This window comes from Carcharhinus amblyrhynchos, chromosome 8, assembly GCF_965287045.1.
Source record: "Carcharhinus amblyrhynchos chromosome 8, sCarAmb.v2.hapA, whole genome shotgun sequence".
NCBI lineage: Eukaryota > Metazoa > Chordata > Chondrichthyes > Carcharhiniformes > Carcharhinidae > Carcharhinus > Carcharhinus amblyrhynchos.
The window spans coordinates 33,492,221-33,516,566 of NC_137331.1; the positions used below are offsets into that span (position 1 = coordinate 33,492,221).

At 43.4% G+C, this 24,346-nt stretch overlaps 1 protein-coding gene across 1 annotated transcript in view; it reads left to right on the forward strand.

Moving 5' to 3' along the window:
* The window catches only part of LOC145346936 (uncharacterized), a 92,317-nt gene extending 76,328 nt beyond the window's left edge, over nt 1-15,989 (forward strand). Inside the window, exons 18-20 of the mRNA XM_080194812.1 lie at nt 3,399-3,538; nt 8,830-8,990; nt 15,922-15,989. Of these exons, the coding sequence (XP_080050938.1) occupies nt 3,399-3,538; nt 8,830-8,990; nt 15,922-15,989 (369 nt within the window). The remainder of the gene's footprint in view (nt 1-3,398; nt 3,539-8,829; nt 8,991-15,921) is intronic.
* The last annotated feature ends 8,357 nt before the right edge of the window (nt 15,990-24,346 follow it).

The window sequence follows — 24,346 nt, forward strand, 5'->3', positions numbered from 1 at the left end:
GTGAATACAGATGCAAAGTATTCAATAAAGACCTCACTGACTTCCTCTGGCTCCATCCATAAACTTTATCCCAGCTACCCTCTTGCTCCTTATATATATATAAAATGCCTTGGATTCTCCTTAACCTTGCTGGCCAAAGACATTTCATGCCTCTTTTAGCTCTCCTAACTCCATTTGAACTCTTTCCTACTTTCTCTATATTCTTCAAGGGCTTTATCTATTTTTAGTTGCCTACACCTTATCTTCACTTCCTTTTTTTTGATCATGTTGACAATTTCCCAGGTCATCCAAGATTCCCGATACCTGCCATTCCTGACCTTCATTTTCACAGGAACGTGCCTGTTCTGCACTCTAATTAACTGGTCTTTAAAAGACTCTCACATCAGATTTCATATTCCCTCAAACAGACACTCCCAATCCACGCTCTCCAATTCTTGCCTATGTTGGTTATAGTTGGCCTTCGCTTAAATATAACACCTTTATCCAAGGACTTCTCTTATGTTTATCCGTTATATAAATGATCTGGAGGAGGGAACCGAGTGTAAGGTGTCGAAATTTGCTGATGACAGCAAGATTGGTGGAACGGCAAATTGCTCGGAGGGTGTGGAGAGTCTGCAGAAGGATCTAGATAGGCTGGGCGAATGGGCCAGGAAATGGCAAATGGAATTTAATGTTGGCAAGTGTGAGGTGGTCCACTTTGGTAGGAAGAATGGTAGGAAGGACTATTACTTACAGGGCGAAAAACTGCAGCAGGCGACGGTGCAGAGGGACCTCGGGGTCCTTGTGCATGAGTCGCAAAAACCCAGCCTGCAGGTGCAGCAGGTGGTCAGGAAGGCTAATGGGATGCTGGCCTTCATAGCGAGGGGGATTGAATATAAAAGTAGGGAGGTCTTGCTGCAGCTGTATAGGGCTCTGGTGAGGCCGCAGCTGGAGTACTGTGTGCAGTTTTGGTCGCTGCACTTACGCAAGGATATTTTGGCCTTGGAGGGAGTGCAGAGGAGGTTTACTAGGCTGATGCCGGAGTTGAGGGGGTTGAGCTATGAGGAGAGGCTGAATAAACTAGGCTTGTACTCGTTAGAGTTTAGAAGAATGAGGGGAGATCTCATTGAGACATATAAGATGATGAATGGGATGGATAGGATAGAGGTGGAGAGACTCTTCCCGCTCAGAAAGGACAGTAGGATTAGGGGGCACAGCCTCAAGATAAAGGGGGGGGTGGTTTAGAACGGAGTTGAGGAGGAACTTCTTCACTCAAAGGGTGGTGAATCTCTGGAATTCTCTGCCCGTTGAAGTGGTGGAGGCTGCCTCGCTAAATATTTTTAAGACGTGGGTTGATGGGTTTTTGATAAGCGAGGGGATTAAGGGTTATGGGGAGAGGGTGGGAAAGTGGAACTGAGCCACGACAGATCAACCATGATCTTATTGAATGGCGGGGCAGGCTCGAAGGGCTAGATGGCCTACTCCTGCTCCTATTTCTTATGTTCTTATGTTATGTTCTTATGCAAGTATCCAAAAACTTACCGAATTATGGTCACTATTTCCAAAATGCTCACCCACTGAAACTTTGATCATCTGGCCAGGCTCATTCCCCAATACCAGGTCTAGTAGGCCCCCCAGAATTAGAATATCCACATACTGTTTCAAAAACCCTCTTAGGCACACCTCACATATTGCTGCCCATCCAAATCTCTGGCGCTAAGGGAGTAAAGGGTAATTTGATGCTGCAGTGGGTTAACAAGATTGACCTTTGAAATTTGCATTCAGTCCAAACTGACTACCTAAGGGAGTGAAGATTGACTTTATTTGAGGGGCTTACATGTATTTCATCTGAAATAAGCAGTTTGAGAATTGGAATGGGCTTGTTAAAAATCTTAGAGATTCAAAACTAACACTGATAAAAGTAACCATGAAGCTGTAGGATTACTTTCCAGCCCGGCCTATATATGTAGCTGTCTAGTTGACTCTTAGCTGCCCTATCAGTTGGCCTCTCAAGCAATTCAATTTAAAAATTACCACACACTGCAGTTCAAGGATGAAGGCCAACGAACAGCATATCAAGCTTGTAAGGGATGGGCAAATAATATTTGTCTTTCCTATGATTCCCAGCTCCCGAGTACCAATTAAAAAGCAAATATGCTCTTGGAGCAGAACAAAATTCAGGGAAAGGGTAAGAAGGCAAATAAATTGGCTTGAGATTAGTAAAAAAGAATGAGTCTTGCTGGACCTTGGTTCAACATCAAAATCATTTTGATATTCTTAGTTCTAACCAAGTTCATAATGATCACAGGTCCACATCACATTACTGTTACCATTTTGTATTAGCTTGGCAATTTTACTGAGAAGCCAAAACAATGTATGAGGAAAGATTGACAAGATTAGGATTGTTTTCACTGGAGTTCAGATGAATGATGGGGATCTCATAGAGACTTATAAAATTCTAACAGGTCTAGACAGGGTAGATGCAGGGAGGATATTCCTGATATTGGGGGAGTCAAGAACCAGGGGTCACAGTCTGAGGATTCCATTTAGGACAGAGGTGAGGAGACATTTCTTCACCCAAAGACTGGTGAGCCTGTGGAATTCATTACCACAGGAAGTAATTGATGCCAAAATATTGAATGCATTCAAGAGGCAACTAGATATAGCACTTGGGTCAAATGTGATCAAAGGTTACGGGGAAAAAGCAGGATTAGGCTATTGAGTTGGATGATCAGCTATGATTGTAATAAATTGCAGAGCAGGCTAAAAGGGCCAAATGGCCTCCTCCTGCTCCTACCTTCTATGTTGCTATGAAAGCTGATAAGGAAAATGAAAAATATTGGCGCCGTTAAGAGGTTGGGCACAATGTACACTGGACAGTGCATACTTGACCTAGCAGTGATCAGTGTTGGGTTATTTTTCTAACAAGTACCAAAACAAGATTTTTTTACCTTAAATTTGGCTGTATTGATTTCAGTGTGTAGGAGAATCGAGCTGGATGTAAAACAGGCTATCAATTCATTTTCTTTTACATTAGCAGCAATATTGAATTTCACCACCTTTGTGCTTAGCAAGTTATGGGATGTTGGTACCACAACATGAAATGGTTTTGATGTTGGGCACCCAGTCACAATACTGACCGCTCACATAATTGATTCAATGACTAAATGCAGGATATATATGTGATCCAGTAATGTTCTTCAGTCCCAACCTGTGAAGATCACCACCTTAGATTGCTAAACTGCTCAACCAGTCTCTGTTTCTGAGAAAGGCTACTCTAATCCATTGCACCAGCCAATATCTTCAATGTTTTCTTTCTAAGTAGAACAAAACTGATCTGAGGTTAATTGCTCACAATTATTGATTGCTAGAAATTTCTTTCATTTTGAACTCAAACTCTGAAATGTGTCCCTGCTCAGGAAGATATCGATAATCTCACAAATTTAATAAAAGTGGAAGAATGGGAGAGAGCTGACTATGAGCAGAGTCCAAGAAGCAAATTTTCCAGAAGATCTTGGGCCAACAGTCGTAGCCAAAGTCAAGATGATGATTCAGAAGAGTAAGTAACTGGTCCTATATTTTCAACCTCTTCTATATTGCTCATGTTAATGCACAATTGTTGAGTTCGTGTTTGCCTGTTTTGAATTTAACATCAAATATTATTGTCTAGCAACGCAGCAAGAAATTGTCTAGATTGTAGTTAATCCATACAAGCTCAAATGATAATTGCATAATTAGGACAGTTTTTAATGTTTTGTTGTATTTAAAAGAGTTGCAGGCATCTCGATTTTTCTGTTGTGTTTTTTTTTATTGGCCATACCCAATCTCTGCCACGGTTGTTATATTGGAAAACAATTTATCATTCTACATCAGGGTAAACGCGGAGGAATTTAGAGTAGCTAAGAGTAGTGGGCGAGAAGAGGATTGGGAGAGGCTTAAATGTCAACAAAGATTGACAAAGAAGTTGATAAAGAAGGGTAGGAGAAACTATGAAGCTGGGCTAGCGCTTAATATAAAAAAGGATAGCAAGAGTTTTTATAAATATATAAAAAGGAAGAGGCTGGCTAGGGTGAATGTTGGTCCTTTAGAGGATGAGAAAGGGGACCTAGTGGTAGGGGATGAGGATATGGCTAAGGTATTGAATAACTTTTTTGTTTCTGTCTTCACGGAGGAGGACATGAATAATTTGCCAGGTGTTAGCGATGGAAAGGTGGTAGGACTGGAGGGTCTTAATGACATTACTGTTACTAGAGAGGCGGTGCTCGACAGACTGGAGGGGCTGATTGTGGACAAGTCCCCAGGACCGGATGGAATGCATCCGAGGGTTCTGAAAGAAATGGCGGAGGTGATAGTGGATGCTTGGTGGTTATTTTCCAGACGTCGCTGGATTCTGGGGAAGTGCCGGATGATTGGAAAACAGCTAATGTTACGCCGTTGTTTAAGAAGGGTGCCAGGCAAAAGGCGGGGAATTATAGGCCGGTTAGTTTAACGTCTGTGGTAGGTAAAATGTTAGAATCTGTCATTAAGGAGGAAATTGCGAGGCATCTTGAAGGGAATTGCTTGATAGAGCAGACGCAGCACGGTTTCATTAAAGGGAAGTTGTGTCTGACAAATTTACTGGAGTTCTATGAGGATGTGTCTAGGGCGGTGGATAGAGGAGAGCCGGTGGATGTGGTCTTTCTTGATTTTCAGAAGGCGTTTGACAAAGTACCTCACAAGAGGTTATTGCAGAAGGTCGAGGGACATGGAGTTGGGGGTAGGGTGTTAGCATGGATAGAGGATTGGTTGTCAAATAGGAGGCAGAGAGTGGGGGTCAACGGGTGCTATTCGGATTGGTGGATGGTGACTAGTGGAGTGCCCCAGGGGTCGGTGCTGGGGCCTCAGCTTTTTACCATTTATATAGATGATCTGGAGGAGGGAACCGAGTGTAGGGTGTCGAAATTTGCTGATGACACCAAGATTGGGGGAACGGCAAATTGTGCGGAGGGTGTGGAGAGTCTGCAGAAGGATCTAGATAGGCTGGGCGAATGGGCCAGGAAATGGCAAATGGAATTTAATGTTGGCAAGTGTGAGGTGGTCCACTTTGGTAGGAAGAATGGTAGGAAGGACTATTACTTACAGGGCGAAAAACTGCAGCAGGCGACGGTGCAGAGGGACCTCGGGGTCCTTGTGCATGAGTCGCAAAAACCCAGCCTGCAGGTGCAGCAGGTGGTCAGGAAGGCAAATGGGATGCTGGCCTTCATAGCGAGGGGGATTGAATATAAAAGTAGGGAGGTCTTGCTGCAGCTGTATAGGGCATTGGTGAGGCCGCAGCTGGAGTACTGTGTGCAGTTTTGGGCGCCGCACCTGCGCAAAGATATTTTGGCCTTGGAGGGAGTGCAGAGGAGGTTTACTAGGCTGATACCGGAGTTGAGGGGGTTGAGCTATGAGGAGAGGCTGAATAAACTGGGCTTGTACTCGTTAGAGTTTAGAAGAATGAGGGGAGATCTCATTGAGACGTATAAGATGATGAATGGGATGGATAGGATAGAGGTGGAGAGACTCTTCCCGCTCAAAAAAGACAGTAGGACTAGGGGGCTCAGCCTCAAGATAAAAGGGGGGCGGTTTAGAACGGAGTTGAGGAGGAACTTCTTCACTCAAAGGGTGGTGAATCTCTGGAATTCTCTGCCCGTTGAAGTGGTGGAGGCTGCCTCGCTAAATATTTTTAAGAAGCGGGTTGATGGGTTTTTGATAAGAGAGGGGATTAAGGGTTATGGGGAGAAAGCGGGAAAGTGGAACTGAGCAGCGACAGATCAGCCATGATCTTATTGAATGGCGGGGCAGGCTCGAAGGGCTAGATGGCCTACTCCTGCTCCTATTTCTTATGTTTTTATGTTCTAAACAATTAAATTAATGCAGGATCCACCAGACAATTTAACTGTGACAGATGAGGCTTATGTGTACAAAATGTTGTCCGTAATTATTTCTTTTAGTGAAGTATTTATTTTTACATTTGCTGATGGCTGTAAATTATATCTGTATTCCTCCAATAATGGCTTCTTCTGCATCACTGAGTTTAATGACTCCACCATTGGTGGCTAGTTGCTGAGATGGAATTCCCTGGAATTCCCTCCCTATACATTTCTGCTTTTCTATCTTGCTCTCATTCTTCAAGAAGCTCCTTAAAACCTACCTCTTTGATCCAACTTTTGGTTGCTTGTTGTCATATCCCATTGTATGATTCTTTGTCAATTTTTGCTTGACAGGATTCCTATAAGAACATAAGAACATCAGAAATAGGAGCAGGAGTAGGCTATCTAGCCCTTTGAGCCTGCCCCACCATTCAATAAGATCATGGCTGATCTGAAGTGGATCAGTTCCACTTTCCCGCTTTCTCCCCAAAACCCTTAATTCCCCTGTCTATCAAAAACCTATCTACCCGTGACTTAAATATATTTAGCGAGGTAGCCTCCACCACTTCAACGGACAGAGAGTTCCAGAGATTCACCACCCTTTGAGTGAAGAAGTTCCTCCTCAACTCTGATCTAAACTGCACCCCCCCTTATCTTGAGGCTGTGCCCTCTAGTCCTGCTATCCTTTCTAAGCGGGAAGAATCTCTCTACCTCTACCCTATCCATCCCCTTCATTATCTTATGATCCCCCCTCATCCTTCTAAACTCCAACGAGTACGGATCCAGTCTATTTAGTCTCTCTTCATAGTCCAACCCCCTCATCTCCGGTATCAGCCTAGTGAACTTCCTCTGCACTCCCTCCAAGGCCAATATATCCTTGCGCAAGTGCGGCGACCAAAACTGCACACAGTATTCCAGCTGCGGCCTCACCAGTGCCCTGTACAGTTGCAGCAAGACCTCCCTGCTTTTATATTCTATCCCCCTCGCTATAAAGGCCAGCATCCCATTCGCCTTCTTGATCACCTGCTGCACCTGCAGACTGGGTTTTTGCGACTCATGCACAAGGACCCCCAGGTCCTCTGCACCGTAGCATGCTGCAGCTTTTTGCCCTTTAAATAGTAATCCCTCCTACTATTATTTCTGTCAAAGTGGATAACCTCACACTTGCTAACATTATACTCCAACTGCCAGGTCCTCGCCCACTCGCTTAGCCTATCCAGAACTATATGGAGTGCTTTGGGATCTTTTTCTGTGTTAAACATGCTACATAAATGTTATTTCTGCCTATATAGTTGGATTTAGTGCAAACTTTTCTACAAGGTACCATTTTTTTTTGGAATCCAATTCTGTAATTGGAATTGGAAAGCAGGACAAGCAGTATACAGGACAGAGATGCCACAAAGGGGAAGCTGAAGACTGCCTTGAGAGGCTGAGTGGGAGAGCCACGAAGAGTTCTATAAAACACATAGATCTGATTGAGGCAGCACGGTGAAGCAGTGAGTAACATGCTGCCTCATAGTGCCAGCAATTTAGGTTCAATTCCCAGCTTGGGTCACTGTCTGTGCGGAGTCTGCATGTTCTCCCCGTGTCTGCGTGAGTTTCCTTCGAGTGCTCCGGTTTCCTCCCACAGTCTGAAAGTTATGCTGGTTATGTGCATTGGCCATGCTAAATTCTCCCTCAGTGTACCCAAACAGGCACTGGAGTGTGGTGACTAGAGGATTTTCACAGTAACTTTATTGCAGTGTTAGTGTAAGCCTACTTGTGACAATAATAAATAAAGTTTAAACTTTATCTTCATAGAGCTGGCAGTCCCTGCCTCACTTTCACTGCTGGTTTTTCAGACCTCAGGGAAAGCTACAAGGCAGCAGTGAATTTTTATTTGGACATCCAATTAGAGTGTGGATGCCCAGTTTAAATATGTTAAGTAGGTTCTCCATCTCTCTTTGGCAGGGTGTTAGAATGTGACCAATGAAAACATTGGATTTGTTGTAGTGTGATCAATAGTAACAAGCTGTAAGGGTCAGCTGACCCAGTAAACTATGTAACCGATGACAAAATGATGCGGTGGTCAGCTGACCAGCTGACTCAGTATACATAAGAATCTGTTGGGAATTGTGGGGAGTTTGGAATGGCCCAGGACGAGACCTCATGTGTTGGAGTAACAATTTTTTTTATTAAACCTTTTCCTTTGATTTATAAGTTGGAGTAAATTTTGTTTTATTTTATTACCTGCAATGAAAGAATCCTTTCTGGTGGATCCACACAGGATATTTGGACACCCCAGTACCTGCCAAGTGCACTTGCGACAAGTTGTGGACATAATCCTTGCACTTATGATCCTTAATAATCAGTCTTGTGCATTCCAACCCATCTATCGCTTGCCCTCCAGGGGAAATTGAATATTGAGGACTTTGTTTCTGATGTTTGGGAAGATCTGTGCAAATTACTACTTGGGGAACAACGTTGGTGACTTTTACAGACAGTAGCTACTCAACAAGCCCATGACCAGAAGCCCAGTGTCCATCACATTATAGAGAAACCATGAAAACAACTCTGTTTTTCCCTTACGTTCAAATTGCAGCACACACTCATTTGCATTACGCTGCTTCCTAACACTGGGTTACCTCATTTACATGATGTCACCCCATTAGCAGTATATGGCTTCATTACCATTACACAAACTAATTTACGTTACATTATTAACATTGCGGTGCTTCATTTGAATTGCAACACTTTATTTAAGTTGTATCTTCATCTATGTTCCATCACCTCATTTACTTTACATTAATTCAATTACTTATACGCCATTTTACTTACTTTGTACCATCTCATTAACTTTTGATTATCTCATTAACATACAATGCTTCATCTATTTTGTTGCGTGTACATGGAAATAGGCTTGCTTTTGAGTGAAACAGTGTAATTTAAAGAAAGCCATGATGTTTCTTTTCTTTTTCAGAGGCACAACACTAAATATAGCAATGCATGAAGAGATTATGAACCTGCAGTTGAAGGTGTCAGCCCTTTATCAGCAACAGGAAAATGCTACTTCAAAGCTCACCAATGAATTGCAGAGAACACAAGACTTAGTTAATGAAATTCTAAGACACATTGCACCTGGTAATAAATTAATACAATTATAGAAAAGAAAGATGCTGTTCATTTATTAGCGATGATTGCTCTGACTACCAAACATACAGGGTTTAAATGATTTTAGGGTGAATAATGGGACATCTGAGGTGATCACAAGCCATAACCTTATTTGAAAACACTTAGCAATTCAGCAATGTCTGTGCAGAGAGAAACAGAGTTTAAAAAACAGGAATTTTAGTGCCCCGTCCTCCACAGGAATTGGAGCGGGCGAGGGGCGGAACACAGAAAGGTCCATTGACCTCAGGCGGGATTTTACAGTTTTGGGATGAGCAATGCCGTAAGATCCTGCCCATTATTTTATCTGTTCATTAATTTTGTTTGTATTCACAAATACTGCTGGACCTTGTGAGTGTTTCCATATCTTGTGATTTTAATTTCAGGTTTCCAGCATCTGCAATATTTTGCTTTTGCATAACCTTATTTGGGCTTTAGATTGTATTATTTGGACTAAGGGGGAACTCCAAGGCATCCATAATAGTTAACTGAATCACAAAATAAGAAGACTGCTAAGGAAATTGTTGATCTTTAGCATGGCTAGGAACACAAGATTTTTGGCAATGTACTGGTGGATATCCTATAGTATTGATTCTGATGAGTTAGTTGACTAGTTTGCTAAGCACCAACAAAAATTCTCTCAAGTCAAGCAAATTCTAAAGGGTTCCCTTCATCCACATCTCCCTCTTCTTCACATTTACTTGCTCTTCTGGGTCCCCTTTCTCATTGGACATTTTCCTTTCAATTGTTTTTCGCTTCCTCTTTCCATTCTCCAATGGAGTCTTCCTCACGCTCCGATTCTCTTTAAGTCATTCTAATTCTTTTTTTGCATCTTCTGTGCATCTGTGCATGCATGTGTGTCTCTCTGTCTTCCCTGTTGCGGCATTGAGAAAAAGATTTGAAATCTGATTGTTAACTCCAGCATATTTACATATTGAAGGTGCTGAAGGTTATTTGGAGAAAGAAACCAAACTATTCACCAGCTCCTGAAAATTGGTCTTTTCTTTCCACTGGACTTATGCACGCATATTAGAGTATGTTTGCATGGTTCTGCTTTTTTAAAATGTCAGCGATATGAAACATATTTTAGGAGAACATGTGGCCAGATGAGGAACAGCCATGGTAATTGGACAGCCATTGGACTTTTGTGGTGTACATCTGATTCTGGATAGATGAACACAGTGATAAAGGGGGAAGTGCCGGTAAAGTTGGGTGTGCAGCCTATTAAATCAATTTTCTTTTGCTGGAATATGTGTAAAAATTATTTTAGATTAAAAATAATGGGGAGAAAATAAAGGTGAGGCAGAAAGTTTTTCATATTACAGTAAATGTATGTAACAAAGCAGAAATAACAAGTTCACAAGGAGAGAAAAAAACTGGATCCAACTTTACCATTTTAATTCTAAGTGCTGGGTGGACTTGAAACTGAGAGTGTTTCAGATCTGACTTTTAGACCATTTTCAGACGCTCCCGTACACACTCTGCCTGTAAAAATATCAGCGATTCCGAATCATGCTGCATAAGCCTGTGGGTGGGGCTTAACATGCCCAAAATCCTGCAGCTCCAATCGGCGCCTTGAACTGCGCATGCACAGACAAAAAAAATGATAGGATGCAGCTCCCCTGCCACGTTGCTCCTGGGCGGATAATGCCTCCCCCTACCTCCACAACATTGCTGATCCTTTTATTCCCACACTCCCTCCCGCCATCCAGGCCGATCACAGGCCCCTCCCCCCACATTCCCTTCACTGATCTCAGGCAGTGCGGCAGCAGACTCCCCCCCCCCCCCCTCACTGATCTCAGGCAGAGTGGTAGTGGACCCCTCTCCCTCCACCCCCCACAGATCGCAAGCAAAGAGCTGTCAAGCCCATCTCACCCCTCCCCAACTGATCTCAAGCAAAGAGCCTTTGGACGCTTGGCACTTACCTCCTCGCTAATTGGAGCACCCGAATTGGACTTTTGTGGTGTACATCTGATTCTGGATAGATGAACACAGTGATAAAGGGGGAAGTGCTGGTAAAGTTGGGTGTGCAGCCTATTAAATCAATTTAAATGCATGCAAATGGATTGGGTGCAGTCCCAATCGTGGCCATTTTCGGGCCTTGGTAAAGGGGGAACTAGTGCGGATCGCGCTAATTGCCTCACGCCCTACTTCACCAAGTTTTCACGTCCGAAAACGTGATGGTAAAATTGGGCCCAGTGAATTTGGAGTGGCGCAAGTCAACAAACACAATGGTCACATTGCAGATGACAGATAGAATGCCCACAATGAGAAAAATGTTATTATAAAAGTATTGTGGGGTTATTTGGAGCATTTTGCTGCATCAGTTTTGGCACCAGTAGGTGTCATGGTAGGTTTTGACATGAGGATGTTCCATGCAGTTAGCAAATGATGAAAATAGTAAAATGTCAAGATATTATGAGGAACAGATAGGGTAGACTGGGAGAAATCATTTCAGCCAGTTGAGGAATACGGGACTAGGGACATAGTTAAAAATGTAGAACGATAGCTTTTAGGACTGAAATTAGCAAAGTATTTTTTAATGGAAAGGGTGGCAGAAGTTTAGAACTCTTTGCAAATGACAAATGATGCAAGGTAATTTGTTATTTTTAAAATTTGAGATTGATGGATTTTTGTTAGAGCAAAGGGGGAAATGTGGAGATAAGTCACATATTAATTATCTCATTGAATAGTGGAACAGTTCAAGGGCTAGACTGCCTGCTCTCTTTCCTGTATTCCTGAAGGACCCTAATAGGGATATTAGTGAATCTAAAACACTAAGGTACAGTCTCAGGATGTGGGCTGATCATTTAGAGTGGAAGAGAGATGACTTCACTCAAAGCATTGTGAATCTGTGGAATTCTCTACTCCAGTAGGTTGCAGATGTTCCATCATTGAATACATTGAATACTTCTGGTCTCTCTGAGAATCAAAGGAAATGGGAATCAGGAAGGAAATTGGAGTTGAAGCCCAAGATCAGCCATGACAGTATTGATTAGGTTTGATGGGCCATGTGGTCTACGGCTGCTTCTATTTCTTGTGTTCCTAGATCATACTGAAGATCAATAGTCATGAGCTGCTGGCCATAGAGAGAACAAATTGATTGGGGATGTCTATTGACCAAAAGCCATAACAGTGCTGGTTTTTACCTCTCTCTATTTGTCACCTTAGAATCATAGAATCCCTACAGTGTAGAAGGAGGCCATTCAGCCCATTGAGTCTGCACTGACCACAGGTTCTATTCCTGTAACCCCACATATTTACCCTGCTAAACTCCCCGATGCTAGGGGCAATTTAGCATGGCCAATCAACATAACCCACACATCTTTAGGCTGTGGGAAGAAAGCCACGCAGACACAAGGGGAATGTGCAAATTCCAGACCAACAATGACCCGAAGCTGGAATTGAACCCGGATCCCTGGCGCTGTGAGGCAGCAGCGCTAACCATTGTGCCACCCTTCAACCCTGGCTTTTTTATGTCCTTTTTTTTGAAGTATTTTTTTTTCCCCATTGGAATAGATGGCTAAGAGCTTACTTTTCCCCTGTCTTCTTGTCACCTTCGATCATGGCCTTATTTTTTGTTGGTTCTCTTGAAATACTAATTTTGTCCCTCTTGGAGTAGATGTTCTATCAGTCAGACCAAAGAAAGTATAAAATTTATTTTTCTAAAAAAACAATGTCCTGCAGTGATGCACATGAAGATGAAGTATAGCTCGCAGCTGAAATTAGGTTACAGAGTGTTGAGAGATAATACTTGGACCAGCTGAGCCGACATAAGTCAAACCCTCACTCAAGGTCAAACTTTCTGTTCTTATTTTCATACTTTTGTTACAATTTCTTTTGTCTATATTTTTGTTAGAAACAGTCTTTCTCTTCCTGCAATCACATCCTTATGCCATGGAATATTGCTGTTATTTCTCCGGTAGGGGAGGTGTGTCTATAGTGCGACAATGTTACATGGCTTTGATATGAGTGGCTCTGCTCCTGGAATCGTCACTCCTCTTAAGCCCGAATTCTTCCTGACGGACTTAGCAAAAGGTTCCATATATCACACAAACAGGACAGGAGAGAGTGGACAGCCCTGACAACCCTAGATTTGATTTGATAGCTTTCTGATTCCCATTCATTGATTGAAACTTCCCTATTAATGGACCTCACTCAATCTTCGGCTGCTACAGCAGTTTGAAATTTACTCCTTTGTGGTGGTGAACTTCCTCTGTACAGGGGCCTATTGTGCATATGCAATGAGTAGCAATTATGACACCATGCGAAATTCTGAGGCATTGTTATTGCTTTGCTCATTCGCCAGTAGTTCATACACATATTCAGCACATATATATTGTTACAAAGTGGAGATGGACTCCCCCCCCACCTCTGAGAACTAACACCTAACCACTCAAAGAGGAGTACCTTGCCCTATAATCTATTAAAGTGATTATGAGTTGGTACAATCTGCGCTTTAGCAACCCTCAGTGGTTAAATCAAAATAACTCCCTGACACACTCATTAAATCAACAAATAACAATTTATTTATCTAACTAACAGTGAACAAGTTAACTAAGCTATTAACAAATCAAAGAAAACATAATTCTAATGGAATGCTGTTCAAATACAATTCCCACCCAATAACAAAAAAAAGAATTTTAGACAGTTTCTAAATTACAACAAGGTTTTGTCTTTCAGAATATTCTGGGCCTTCTCTGTTGATTCTTGTGTTTTTTCTTCTTTGGTACCTTTGCTTTTAAGATGGTGCTTTCTCTTAAGACATAAATGAGGCTATGAGAGCCAGCAGTTCTCTTTCTCTCTCTGTCTCTAGAGCTCAGAGCTGAACTAAGAGCTGTTACTCTGGCAGTTGGCAGTTGCTCTCTGCTTTTGTCCCACTGCTTCCCTTTTTTTATACCTGGCATATCAATATCCCCGACAATAGGATTGGTCCTACTTTGCCAGATTTAAATTTAATAGGTTATTGGTATCTAAGTGTCTATTTCAAATTGATTGGCTGAATTAAAAAAAGAATTAAAAGCCTAAAAGGCAGTTGCCTTGGTAACCCTGCTGCTTGGTCTTTCAATATAAATGTTTCATTTTGGATACTTGTATTTGCATTTTTTTAACTTTCTAAACACAGAATAAGTACCTTTTAAAGGTAGCATGCAATGTTTTTTCCCAAAATTTTAAAATTTTACAAACATCTACAATTACTGTACTCAACTTTGCAACAATATACACACATTCCGATCACTTAATGGAGAACTTTAGTACCTTTCTCTGTCTTTTTCATCCTCATTTATATTCCCCTTGCCCTCCCCACCCTCATACTATACATCTCTTCTGATTTTCTTTGCCCTTAGCCCTGACAAAGGGTCATCCAGACTCAAAATGTCAGCTCTATTTTTTCTGAGGCTGTCAGACTTGCTGATATTTTCCAGCATTTTCAGTTTTTGTTACAAATTCCAGCATCTGCAGTAATTTGCTTTTATCTCACCATTCACACATTTTGTTGTCTTTCGCTATTCAATAGCAGCTCTCATTGCAGACTGTTACCTTTCCATTCAGAAACAGCTTTATATATGCACTTTGCTCTGAATTTATTGACTGACAGCTCATCGGCTTTTCTATTAGCTTCAATTGGATATTCTTTTGACTTCTCCCAGTTTCACACTGTAATGTTGACAGGATTAATTGGCAGGAGGGTGAAGTCAAATTTAATCACCTGCCATGGTGGGATTTGAACTCAAGTCCCCAGGTCTTGCTCTGGATCATTAGTCCATTGACAATACCACTGTGCCACCATCACCCCAGTCAATGGCAGGATGTCAATAAGGCTCATTGATGAGCCAATTGGCATCCATTATTCATGAGCCCACAACAATTTATTGATGGTTCAGGGGACTTCCTGTCCCTCGCAAAAGGCGCCCAACAAACCCTGTGGGGCTCGCCATCAGGTTCCAGGTGGGGTCCCTAAGTCAGGTATTCTGTGCCTCATTGAGAAACCTCAGCATTGGAAAGGGAGGGGACCATTGAAAGCTACCTCACTGCCCTTGTTGCCTTCTCCTGTGATCCATACTCCAAATTCCCAATCCTGATTTTACTCCCCTTTGGTCTGGGGTCCCACAATGATGCTGGCCTCTGGTGGGTGTATTTTCATCAGTTGTCATCATTCTGACACTGACAGCATGAGTTGCTGCTGGCCTTTGATTGATTTGCAGCTCATGGCAGCGGAGCTTTGACCACCAGAGACTTCAACCGCAGGGAAGGCTCATTAGTGGCCATAAAGTTGACTGAAGGACATTTGATTCCATTGGCCATGGAATTGAGGGAGATTCCTTGCCAGTTTTCTGGGTGAGATACCCATTGGCCTGATTGAATCCCAGCCTAAAATTTGCCTGGAATTTCCTTGGGGTTTCTGCCCACCTTCCAGGATATTCCCAGCAGGATTCCAGGAGAAGTAGCATAAGAGATAATTTATGCAGTTTCTTCAACTTTTTCAGCAAAGTTAGAACCGAAATTCTGTAACCTCATCCATGGCTGCTGCAGTGACTGGAGTTTGGTCGAGGGCCAAATTCTCCATTCTCACTGGCAGTGGTGAGCAAAATTGGAGAATTCCAGCCACGGAATGCAGTTGGAGGAAGTCTTGCAAGAATTCCAGGCTAGTGTGGCAACAAATGAAAGTCCCAAATCTTACCACTTACTAGGAGGCACAGTTAATTGTCTAAGCACCGATTTTGTTAATCCAATCTCAAACACTGTGCTGCAGCGATGATGGGTAATTAAAGTAATATTGAGTATTTTATGTACCTAAGAATATATTCACCACTAGTTGCAGCATATTACAAATCAGTTTGTTAATCTTCTCCAACAATAAAAATGACTTGTTATCCTTTCTGTCTTCTAAATAATCTTTTAGGCACCAGTGGGAGCCATTCATCTGAACAGCCACAAGGGGATACCCAGGGTCGTGGTGACCAATGGTAGCCGATGTTTATTTGGTGTTTTGCACTGTTTTGTGTTCTACTGAGCTGCATAGAGTTGCATTGTGGTTGACTGCCAATTCTCCAGTATCCAACTGAAATGTCATCAAGAGATCACAATCTCTTGTCCTCCTATTTGAACATCATGATCTCATGTGTAGGGTCCAGCTTTCTGAGTTCAGAACAGCATAGATGATACCCTCTCTAATGTAAATACTCTGCAGATTTTTTAAAAAATTCATGCGTATTCCAACAATTGGGGCTAATGTGTGCTTAAAAGTCTGCAATCTGCTTTAGTAGAAAGTGCAGCCCCTAATCACTAAGACCAAGGCATCTACTTCAGTAGGGAATGCTTGTAATAAAGAACAAAGAACAGAGAAAATTACAGCACAGAAACAGGCCCTTCGGTCCTCCAAGCCTGCACTGAACTAAAATCCTCTATCATTCCTGGGACCATATCCCAAAGAAATGTTTCCACAAATTCTATCCAATGTGACAGCCAACTAGAGGAAGGACTGCAGCCAAACAGATGCTCTATTGCATCTATTCTCATCATATCATCTCTTTCATTTCATTTGGATGCAGTCTGGAATCTCTTTGATGGTTTTAACTGTTCTCCAGATCTCACCCGGGTCTACATGTCCTGCTCCTGACAGAAATCCCCCACAGCCAACCAAACTGCCTCATTCTTGCTTTCAGTGGCACAGAGTATATCTACTTACATAATGCAACATGACGCAACAAACACATATATGAAGGAACAATTGAACATTTGCCAGTCCAAACAATTAATACACAGGCTGCATGTAGAACAGGGGAAACGATACAAGGTGCGAGTCCCATTACTGCAAGCCCCACCCCACCATTGAGCTAGCTGACTTCATTCAACTAAGAGGGCATAAAAGCATTGGTTCACTAAAGAGAAACCGGCCTCCCACTGTCCACAGAAACACCCCCCGTTGCTGCACAGTTTCCAAACCTTGGCCTAACCCAGGATTTAACCAAGTTTCTGGTTCATCACCATCAAAAAATCCAAGTTTCCCTGTATCAAGGAAAATATTCTGAACCTGTCAGTGTTGCCAACAAAATGCCCTGAACTCTGGTAAGATTGTCACTGCTCAGAATCTCCAATACCATACAATGACCAAAGAATAGGGGAGCAATCTTACCAAAACAACTCTAACTGTCAAACAAGCATGAAAACAGGAGAGAATCCCACCAACTTTTGGGTGAACCCCTAGATATGATCTTATGCCGCTTTGCAAAAAATGAGGCATTGTGTGATTTGTACCAGTAAGAGGATTGGAGGGAATCTGTTCTTGCAGGGAAGCTGGCTTCTGACAGCTAGAGGGCATCACTGCACATGTGCCGATCTCCCAGTGCACTAGCTGTTTACAAGAATACACAGTTAAATGTATTGGGAGATATCTCATTCTGCCAACTCTCCCAGACATCACATCCCCAACCCCTTGATTGTACTTCCTCCCCTTGGCTAATTGCTAACCCCCCCGGACAATCACTGACCTGTTCCCCACCCTCCCACCCAGCCAATCCCCATCTCCCCACTGCTGATCGCCAGCCACATTCCCCACTCCCATGGCTGAACCATCACCTCCATTCTGCCCCCTCCAGACAATTGCAGAGTGCACAATCCCCCCCTACCTCCCTTAGGCCTGCCCCTTTGTGGTCCCCGGTGAGTAGTGCTAGTGTGCCTGGTGGGCAGTGCCAGGGTGTCAGGCTAGCATTGCCAGGATCTCAGGCAGGCAGCACCAGTCTGGCACTGCCCAAGGCGAACTGCCCCCCCCACCTCATCCACCTGGGGGTCTCAATGGCCTCCAGTCCCACTAGTGAGTCCATCACATCAGCTCACCATTGCTGGGGACCAGACGTGTTCCTCGCTGGTGAGAACTTCCACCGGTGAGGCAGTTGAGGCAACTGAGCCCGGACGATTCTGTCCCTGTCTCGCCAATAATGTTTAAATTCAGATTTTAACTTTTAAATCAGCCTTACATCCTTCCTGGGCATGAGACTATTCACTCTGGCTTCACAATGCTGATAGTAATGCAAAGAGTGAGAAACAAGATTTTAAGTTGGTTTTCTCTTACTGGCTTGCCAGCCTGATCAACTGGCAGGACAAGCCAGTAAAATCACCCCCTATATATCTTCCTACCTATCCATGTATCTATATTTTATATATATTCTAATATGTTTAACTGGCAGTGCAGATTTTATGACTATTGAGTGTGCTGCAGAATGTTAAACCGCACTGCAAGAAGGGATAATATTTAATCCATTATCCGTCATGCACTATCTGTAAGGTAATCAAATTATAATTTAGACTTGATCTTATTTTATGCTCACTTGCCTCTATAAGCAGGTCAATGTATCTCCTTATATCACCTGAAGTAACACTCCATTTTTATGTGCCTGACTGCATCTTTTTCCTTTTTCTAGAGATCCATTGGCAAGTACACCATTAATTCCTCAATGTGATGGGAAATGAGCATTGTGACATTCTATCTAAAGTGGAAACTGAACAAGATGCCTGGTGAAAAAGCGCTATTGTCAACACAAATAGAGACATTTTGCAAGACGAAACGTTTTATTTCTGATGGACGGATGCAAATGTTGACACCAGTGTATTCAGGGATGAAAGGATATCTTAAAAGATATACCAATCACAGCATCATAATTTATCACATTAAGCTTTTATTATTACCTTTTCAGGTTTATAAACATCTTTTGATTTTAGGTACATGACTTTGATCTAGTTTAAGCTATGGACTACGCTCACGCACTACACCAAAATAATTAGTCATATTTTTGCAAGAGAATTACAGCTTCCAAAGTGGTTGATGCTAACTTTGGCTTGATGTGTTAATCTAAAGCGAATAATATTGAATCACCAAGTCATTTTACACCCCTCCCAATATTTCTTGCCATTGATTCCTGTCCATTAGCTGCTCTTAGAGGAGGGTGTGAACTTAGTGTGCAAGGCTCTTTTGTTGAAAATGAAAATTCCTGTTACTCAAGAGTCCCACACATTAGATGGTTTTCTCAGAAGAAGCCTCACTATGAAAATGTCTAAAAAATGTTGCTCACCAATCATACTTCCTCAGGGAAACCACACAACAGAGTGTCTGCCTTTTTGTGTATTATTACACAAGGAGAGCTCTGTCCATTAGTACCACTTTGATGTGAGAGTGATAATTGTATAATACCACACTACAAGCACGGAAAGTTCCAAGAGATCTCCCACGATGAAACATTCCCAGATTTCATAGCAGAAAGGCAAAATTATAATCTCACTGGTGTTCCTTTGATTGCTAGCCTTGGTTTTCATCAACTCAATGATTATTTTGTCTATAAATTAAGATTGTTTATGGCCCTGTCATGCCATTACTTCTGAAGAGTAGCTTGGCTTTAGTCCTGTTAGGGTTAAGACGATTGAGGTACCCTGAGAAGAACCCATAAAACTCAGCTTGCTGTGTGTTCAGTTGAGAGGGAAGTCGCAAAACAGTAGAGACTGTGGATGTTTCGTTGGGATATTTATTCCATGCTTGAGAAAAATGAAAGTCAGAACTGATTTGCATCGCTTGTGGCCTCCTTAGTGTAAAACTTGCAATTATTAAATCACCTATTGGAAAGTGGCTGCGAAATTAGGATAAAGTTGCCTTCCCAGGTGAGTAGATTTTTAGATATTGCAAATCATTATTAACCAAATGCTTAACTTAAAAAAAAAGATATGCCGGCCTCTTCCACATGCCAATTTTCATGAGTGCATTGATGGCTGTGCCTTCAGCTGCCTAGATGATAAACATCTCTACCTTTTCATCTCTCCCTTCAAGAAGCTCTTTAAAATCTACTTCTTTCGCCAAACTTCTGTTCACCTTTTCTACTATCTTCATTATTGGCTGAGCGTGAATTTTTTTCTTTGATTACACTTTTGTATGCATCTTGGGACATTGTACTTTGTTGAAGGCACTCTGTAAATGCAAGTTGTTGTTTATTTGTAAGATGCTGTGAGGCGATTTGTACAATGTCACTTGAAGCCTCCAAACTTTGTTTTAAGAACAAAGAACAACCCAGCACAGGAAAGAGGCCCTTCGGCCCAATGAGCCCGCGCTGCCGCATCCTCCTACACCTACCCTGCCCTGCGTGTATGCGAGTGAAACCCCTAACTTAGCCAGATTCAGGGGAGAATAGTGTCAATTTGGTATACCAATCAGCCTAACAGCACATCTTTGGGGTGTGGGAGGAAACCGGAGCGCCCGGAGGAAACCCACGCAACCACAAGGAGAATGCGCAAACTCCCACAGACACAGGCCCAAATCCATGTATCTGCACAGCTAGCAGTGCTAGTCACTGAGCTGTTGCGGCGCCCGTCTACCGGTCCAGGATCAAGCACACACACCGACACGAAGTACTAGGCCACTCCCGGAACCTCCAAGAGCAGCCCACGCATGACCCACCGTGTGCATGCCCCTTGTTTGACAACAAGGTGGACCTCCACCCGTGGAATAAAAAGACAAAAACATTAACATATAAGTCTGCAATTCCGGTGTCTCCCGAGGCCCTGACCCTATTTCATACCCCCTCTATAACCCTCCATCCTTGTTTCGCTCATGTGTCTATCTAAGTAAACCTTAAACAAGTCCAACGTGCCTGCCTCCACCACCCTACTCGGTAGCGCATTCCATTCCCCCACGACCCTCTGCGTGAAGAACCTTCCTCTCACATCCAAATTATACTTCTCCCCCCTCACCTTTAGATCATGACCTCTCGTAATTGTACCCAGTCTAGGGAGCAGCCTCTCACTATTGACTCTATCTATTCCCTTCAGTATCTTATATACTTCTATCATGTCTCCCCTCAATCTCCGTCTTTCCAAGGAGAAAAGCCCCAGTTTCTCCAACCTTTTCTCGTAACTCAGTCCTTCCATGCCAGGCAACATCCTGGTAAACCTCCTCTGCACCCTCTCCAGAGTCTCCACGTCCTTCCGGTAGTAAGGTGACCAGAACTGGACGCAGTACTCCAAATGCGGTCTAACCAACGTTCTGTACAACTGAAGCATTAGACGGCAGCTCCTGTACTCTATACCCCTTCCTATAAAGGCTAGCATTCCATAAGCTTTCCTCACAACCTTCTCCACTTGTGTCGCAACCTTCATAGACTTGTGAACCTGCACTCCCAGGTCCCTCTGTATTTCTATACTCCTCATCGGTCTACCTTTTATCACGTAGCTCCTCTCTGCATTACTCCTTCCAAAATGCATCACCTCACATTTGTCAGGATTAAATTCCATCTGCCACCTATCTGCCCAATGTACCAACCTATCTATATCCTGCTGTATCACCTGACATTCCATCTCACTATCCGCCAATCCTGCCATCTTGGTGTCATCCGCAAACTTGCTGATCACACCACGTACGCTCTCTTCCAAGTCGTTATGTATACTACAAAGAGGAGAGGTCCCAGTACTGAGCCCTGCGGCACACCACTGGTCACTGGCCTCCAGCCCGAAAAGGTCCCCTCAACAACTACCCTCTATCTCCTATTGCCCAGCCAGTTCTCAATCCACCTAGCTACCTGTCCTTGTATCCCATGCGCCTTAACCTTTTCTACCAGCCTACCATGAGGGACTTTGTCAAACGCCTTACTGAAATCCATATAGATGACATCAACGGCTCTCCCATCGTCAACCGTTTTTGTCACCTCCTCAAAGAATTCTACCAGATTCGTAAGGCAAGACCTCCCTGTAACAAAGCCATGTTGCGTATCCCTAATCAGATCGCAGCACTCCAAATGCTCATACATCCTACCCCTAAGTATTTTTTCCATTAATTTCCCTACCACCGATGTCAAACTCACCGGTATATAATTTCCAGAGTTATCCCTACTACCTTTTTTAAACAGCGGTACCACATTAGCTACCCTCCAGTCTTCTGGGACCTCACCTGTGTCCAAAGAAGAGACAAAGATTTGCGCCAGAGGCCCAGCAATTTCATCTTTCACCTCCCTAAGCAGCCTGGGATAAATACCATCAGGCCCCGGAGCTTTATCCGTCCTTACGCTACCTAAAAGCCCTAGCACTTCCTCCCTCGTAATAGATATTTCCTGCCACTGATCCACAGCTCCCTCCAAGACACTGCACGACACCGAACTCCTCTCCTTCGTGAATACCGACGCAAAGTATTCATTCAGGATCTCCCCCATTCCCTCTGACTCAATACATAACTCCCCACTTCTGTCCCTAAGAGGACCAATTTTCCCTCTAACTACTCCCTTGCTCCTAATATAGGAATAAAATGCCTTTGGATTTTCCTTAATCCTATCAGCCAAAGCCATTTCATGCCCTCTCTTCGCCCTTCTAACTCCCCTTTTTAGCTCCCTCCTACTCTCTCTATATTCCTCCAGCGCACTCTCCGTACCCAGTTGTTTCGACCTAACATACACCTCCCTCTTCTTCCTTACCAAGTCTTCGATACCCCCTGTAATCCACAGCTCTCTAATCCTACCTTTCCCATCCTTACGCTTAACCAGAACATGCCTTTCCTGCAACATTTTCAGTTTGCCCTTAAAAGCCTCCCACTTGTCAACAGTGGACTTGCCAGCTAACAGTCCCCCCCGATCAGTGTCCTTCAGCTCCCTCCTAATCCAGCTATAGCGCGCCTTCCCCCAGTTCAGCACCCTCCCGTTTGGCCGGCACTCATCCCTTTCCATTTTTATCCTAAAGTAGACGGACTTGTGGTCACTGTTAGCCACATGTTCACCTACCTCAACCTCAACCACAACCACCTGCCCCGGCTCATTACCCAACACTAAATCCAGTAAAGCCCCTTCCCTAGTCAGGCTAGTTACATACTGCTCTAGGGACCCTTCCATAACACATTTTACAAACTCCTCTCCCTCCGTACCCCCAGCTCTAGGCTCCCTCCAATCCACTCCAGGAAGATTAAAGTCACCCACTACAACCACCCTATTCTTCCTGCACCTATCCAAAATGCCCCTGCAAATGCCTTCCTCCACTGACCTCGGGCTGTTGGGTGGCCTATCGTATACCCCTAGCATCGTAATCTCTCCCTTTTTATTCCTCAACTCCACCCACAGCGACTCAATCCCTAACTCCTCCATATTGTCCTCCCTCTGCACTACTGTGATGTTCTCCTTTACTAACAGTGCCTCCCCGCCACCTCTCTTCAACCCTCCTCTGTCACACCTAAAACACTTATACCCAGGAACATTCAGCTGCCAGTCCTGCCCTTCACGTAACCATGTCTCTGTTACAGCCACCACATCTAACTTCCTCACAAACATCAAAGCCCTAAGCTCATCCGTTTTTCCTGTCACACTCCTCGCATTGAAACAGACACAGTTCAACCCACCAGTGTCCCTCGGAACCTCCTTCTCCCTGATAATTTTCCTTTCACCCAACTCTCTCCCAGCCACATCCCCACCCCCCCCTCCCTAGTTTAAACCATTCCTAAACACACCAGCTAACCTCCCTGCTAAGACACTAGTTCCCCTCCCATTCAAATTCTCCCCACCCCTCCTGAACAGTTGCCCTTCTCTCATAAATACCTCCCAGTGGTCTATAAAAGTAAAGCCCTCTACCCTACACCAATCCCTCAACCATGCATTCAGCTGCATAACCTTGTCATTCCTAGCCCTGCTGGTACTAGGCAGCAACCCAGAGAATGCCACCCTGGAGGTCCTGCTCTTCAGTTTGGACCCCAACTCCCTAAATTGCCTACGGACATCTACCCTACTCTTCCTTCCTATGTCCCCCTCCCCTATGTGTATTATTACCTCTGCCTGGGTCCCCTCCCCTTTCAAAATTTTGCTAATCTCCATTTGTGATTATAGAAATCAACTTTGTTGTATGAAAGAATGTGCAAAATGTAATTAATTTATTGACCAATAAAGTCTATATCACCTTGGATTCATAGTATGTTAGTACCTTTGAAGAGTGGATTGACTTTAGTCATTTTAAGGAAAGTTATAAGGGAGACAAATATTAATATCATACATGGATGTTTCACATAGAAGATCTCTGAATTCCCCAGTTCCTGCAATAGATAAATGTACTTGTTATGAATGAACCATTCTAGGAAGGCCCAGCTTTGAGCCCTAGTTTCATGCTGTGTCATAGAATCATGCAGCGCAGAAGAGGCCGTTTGACCCATCCAGTCCGCACCGAGGGACAGCTAGGGAAAAGGAGGAAATAACATGAAAACATAAGAGCTAGGAGCAGGAGTAGGCAATTCAGCCCCCTAGCCTGCCCTGCTATTCAATATAACCATGGCTGATCTAGTGTGGCCTCAACTCCACTTTCTTGCCCATTCTCCAAGACCCTTCAAC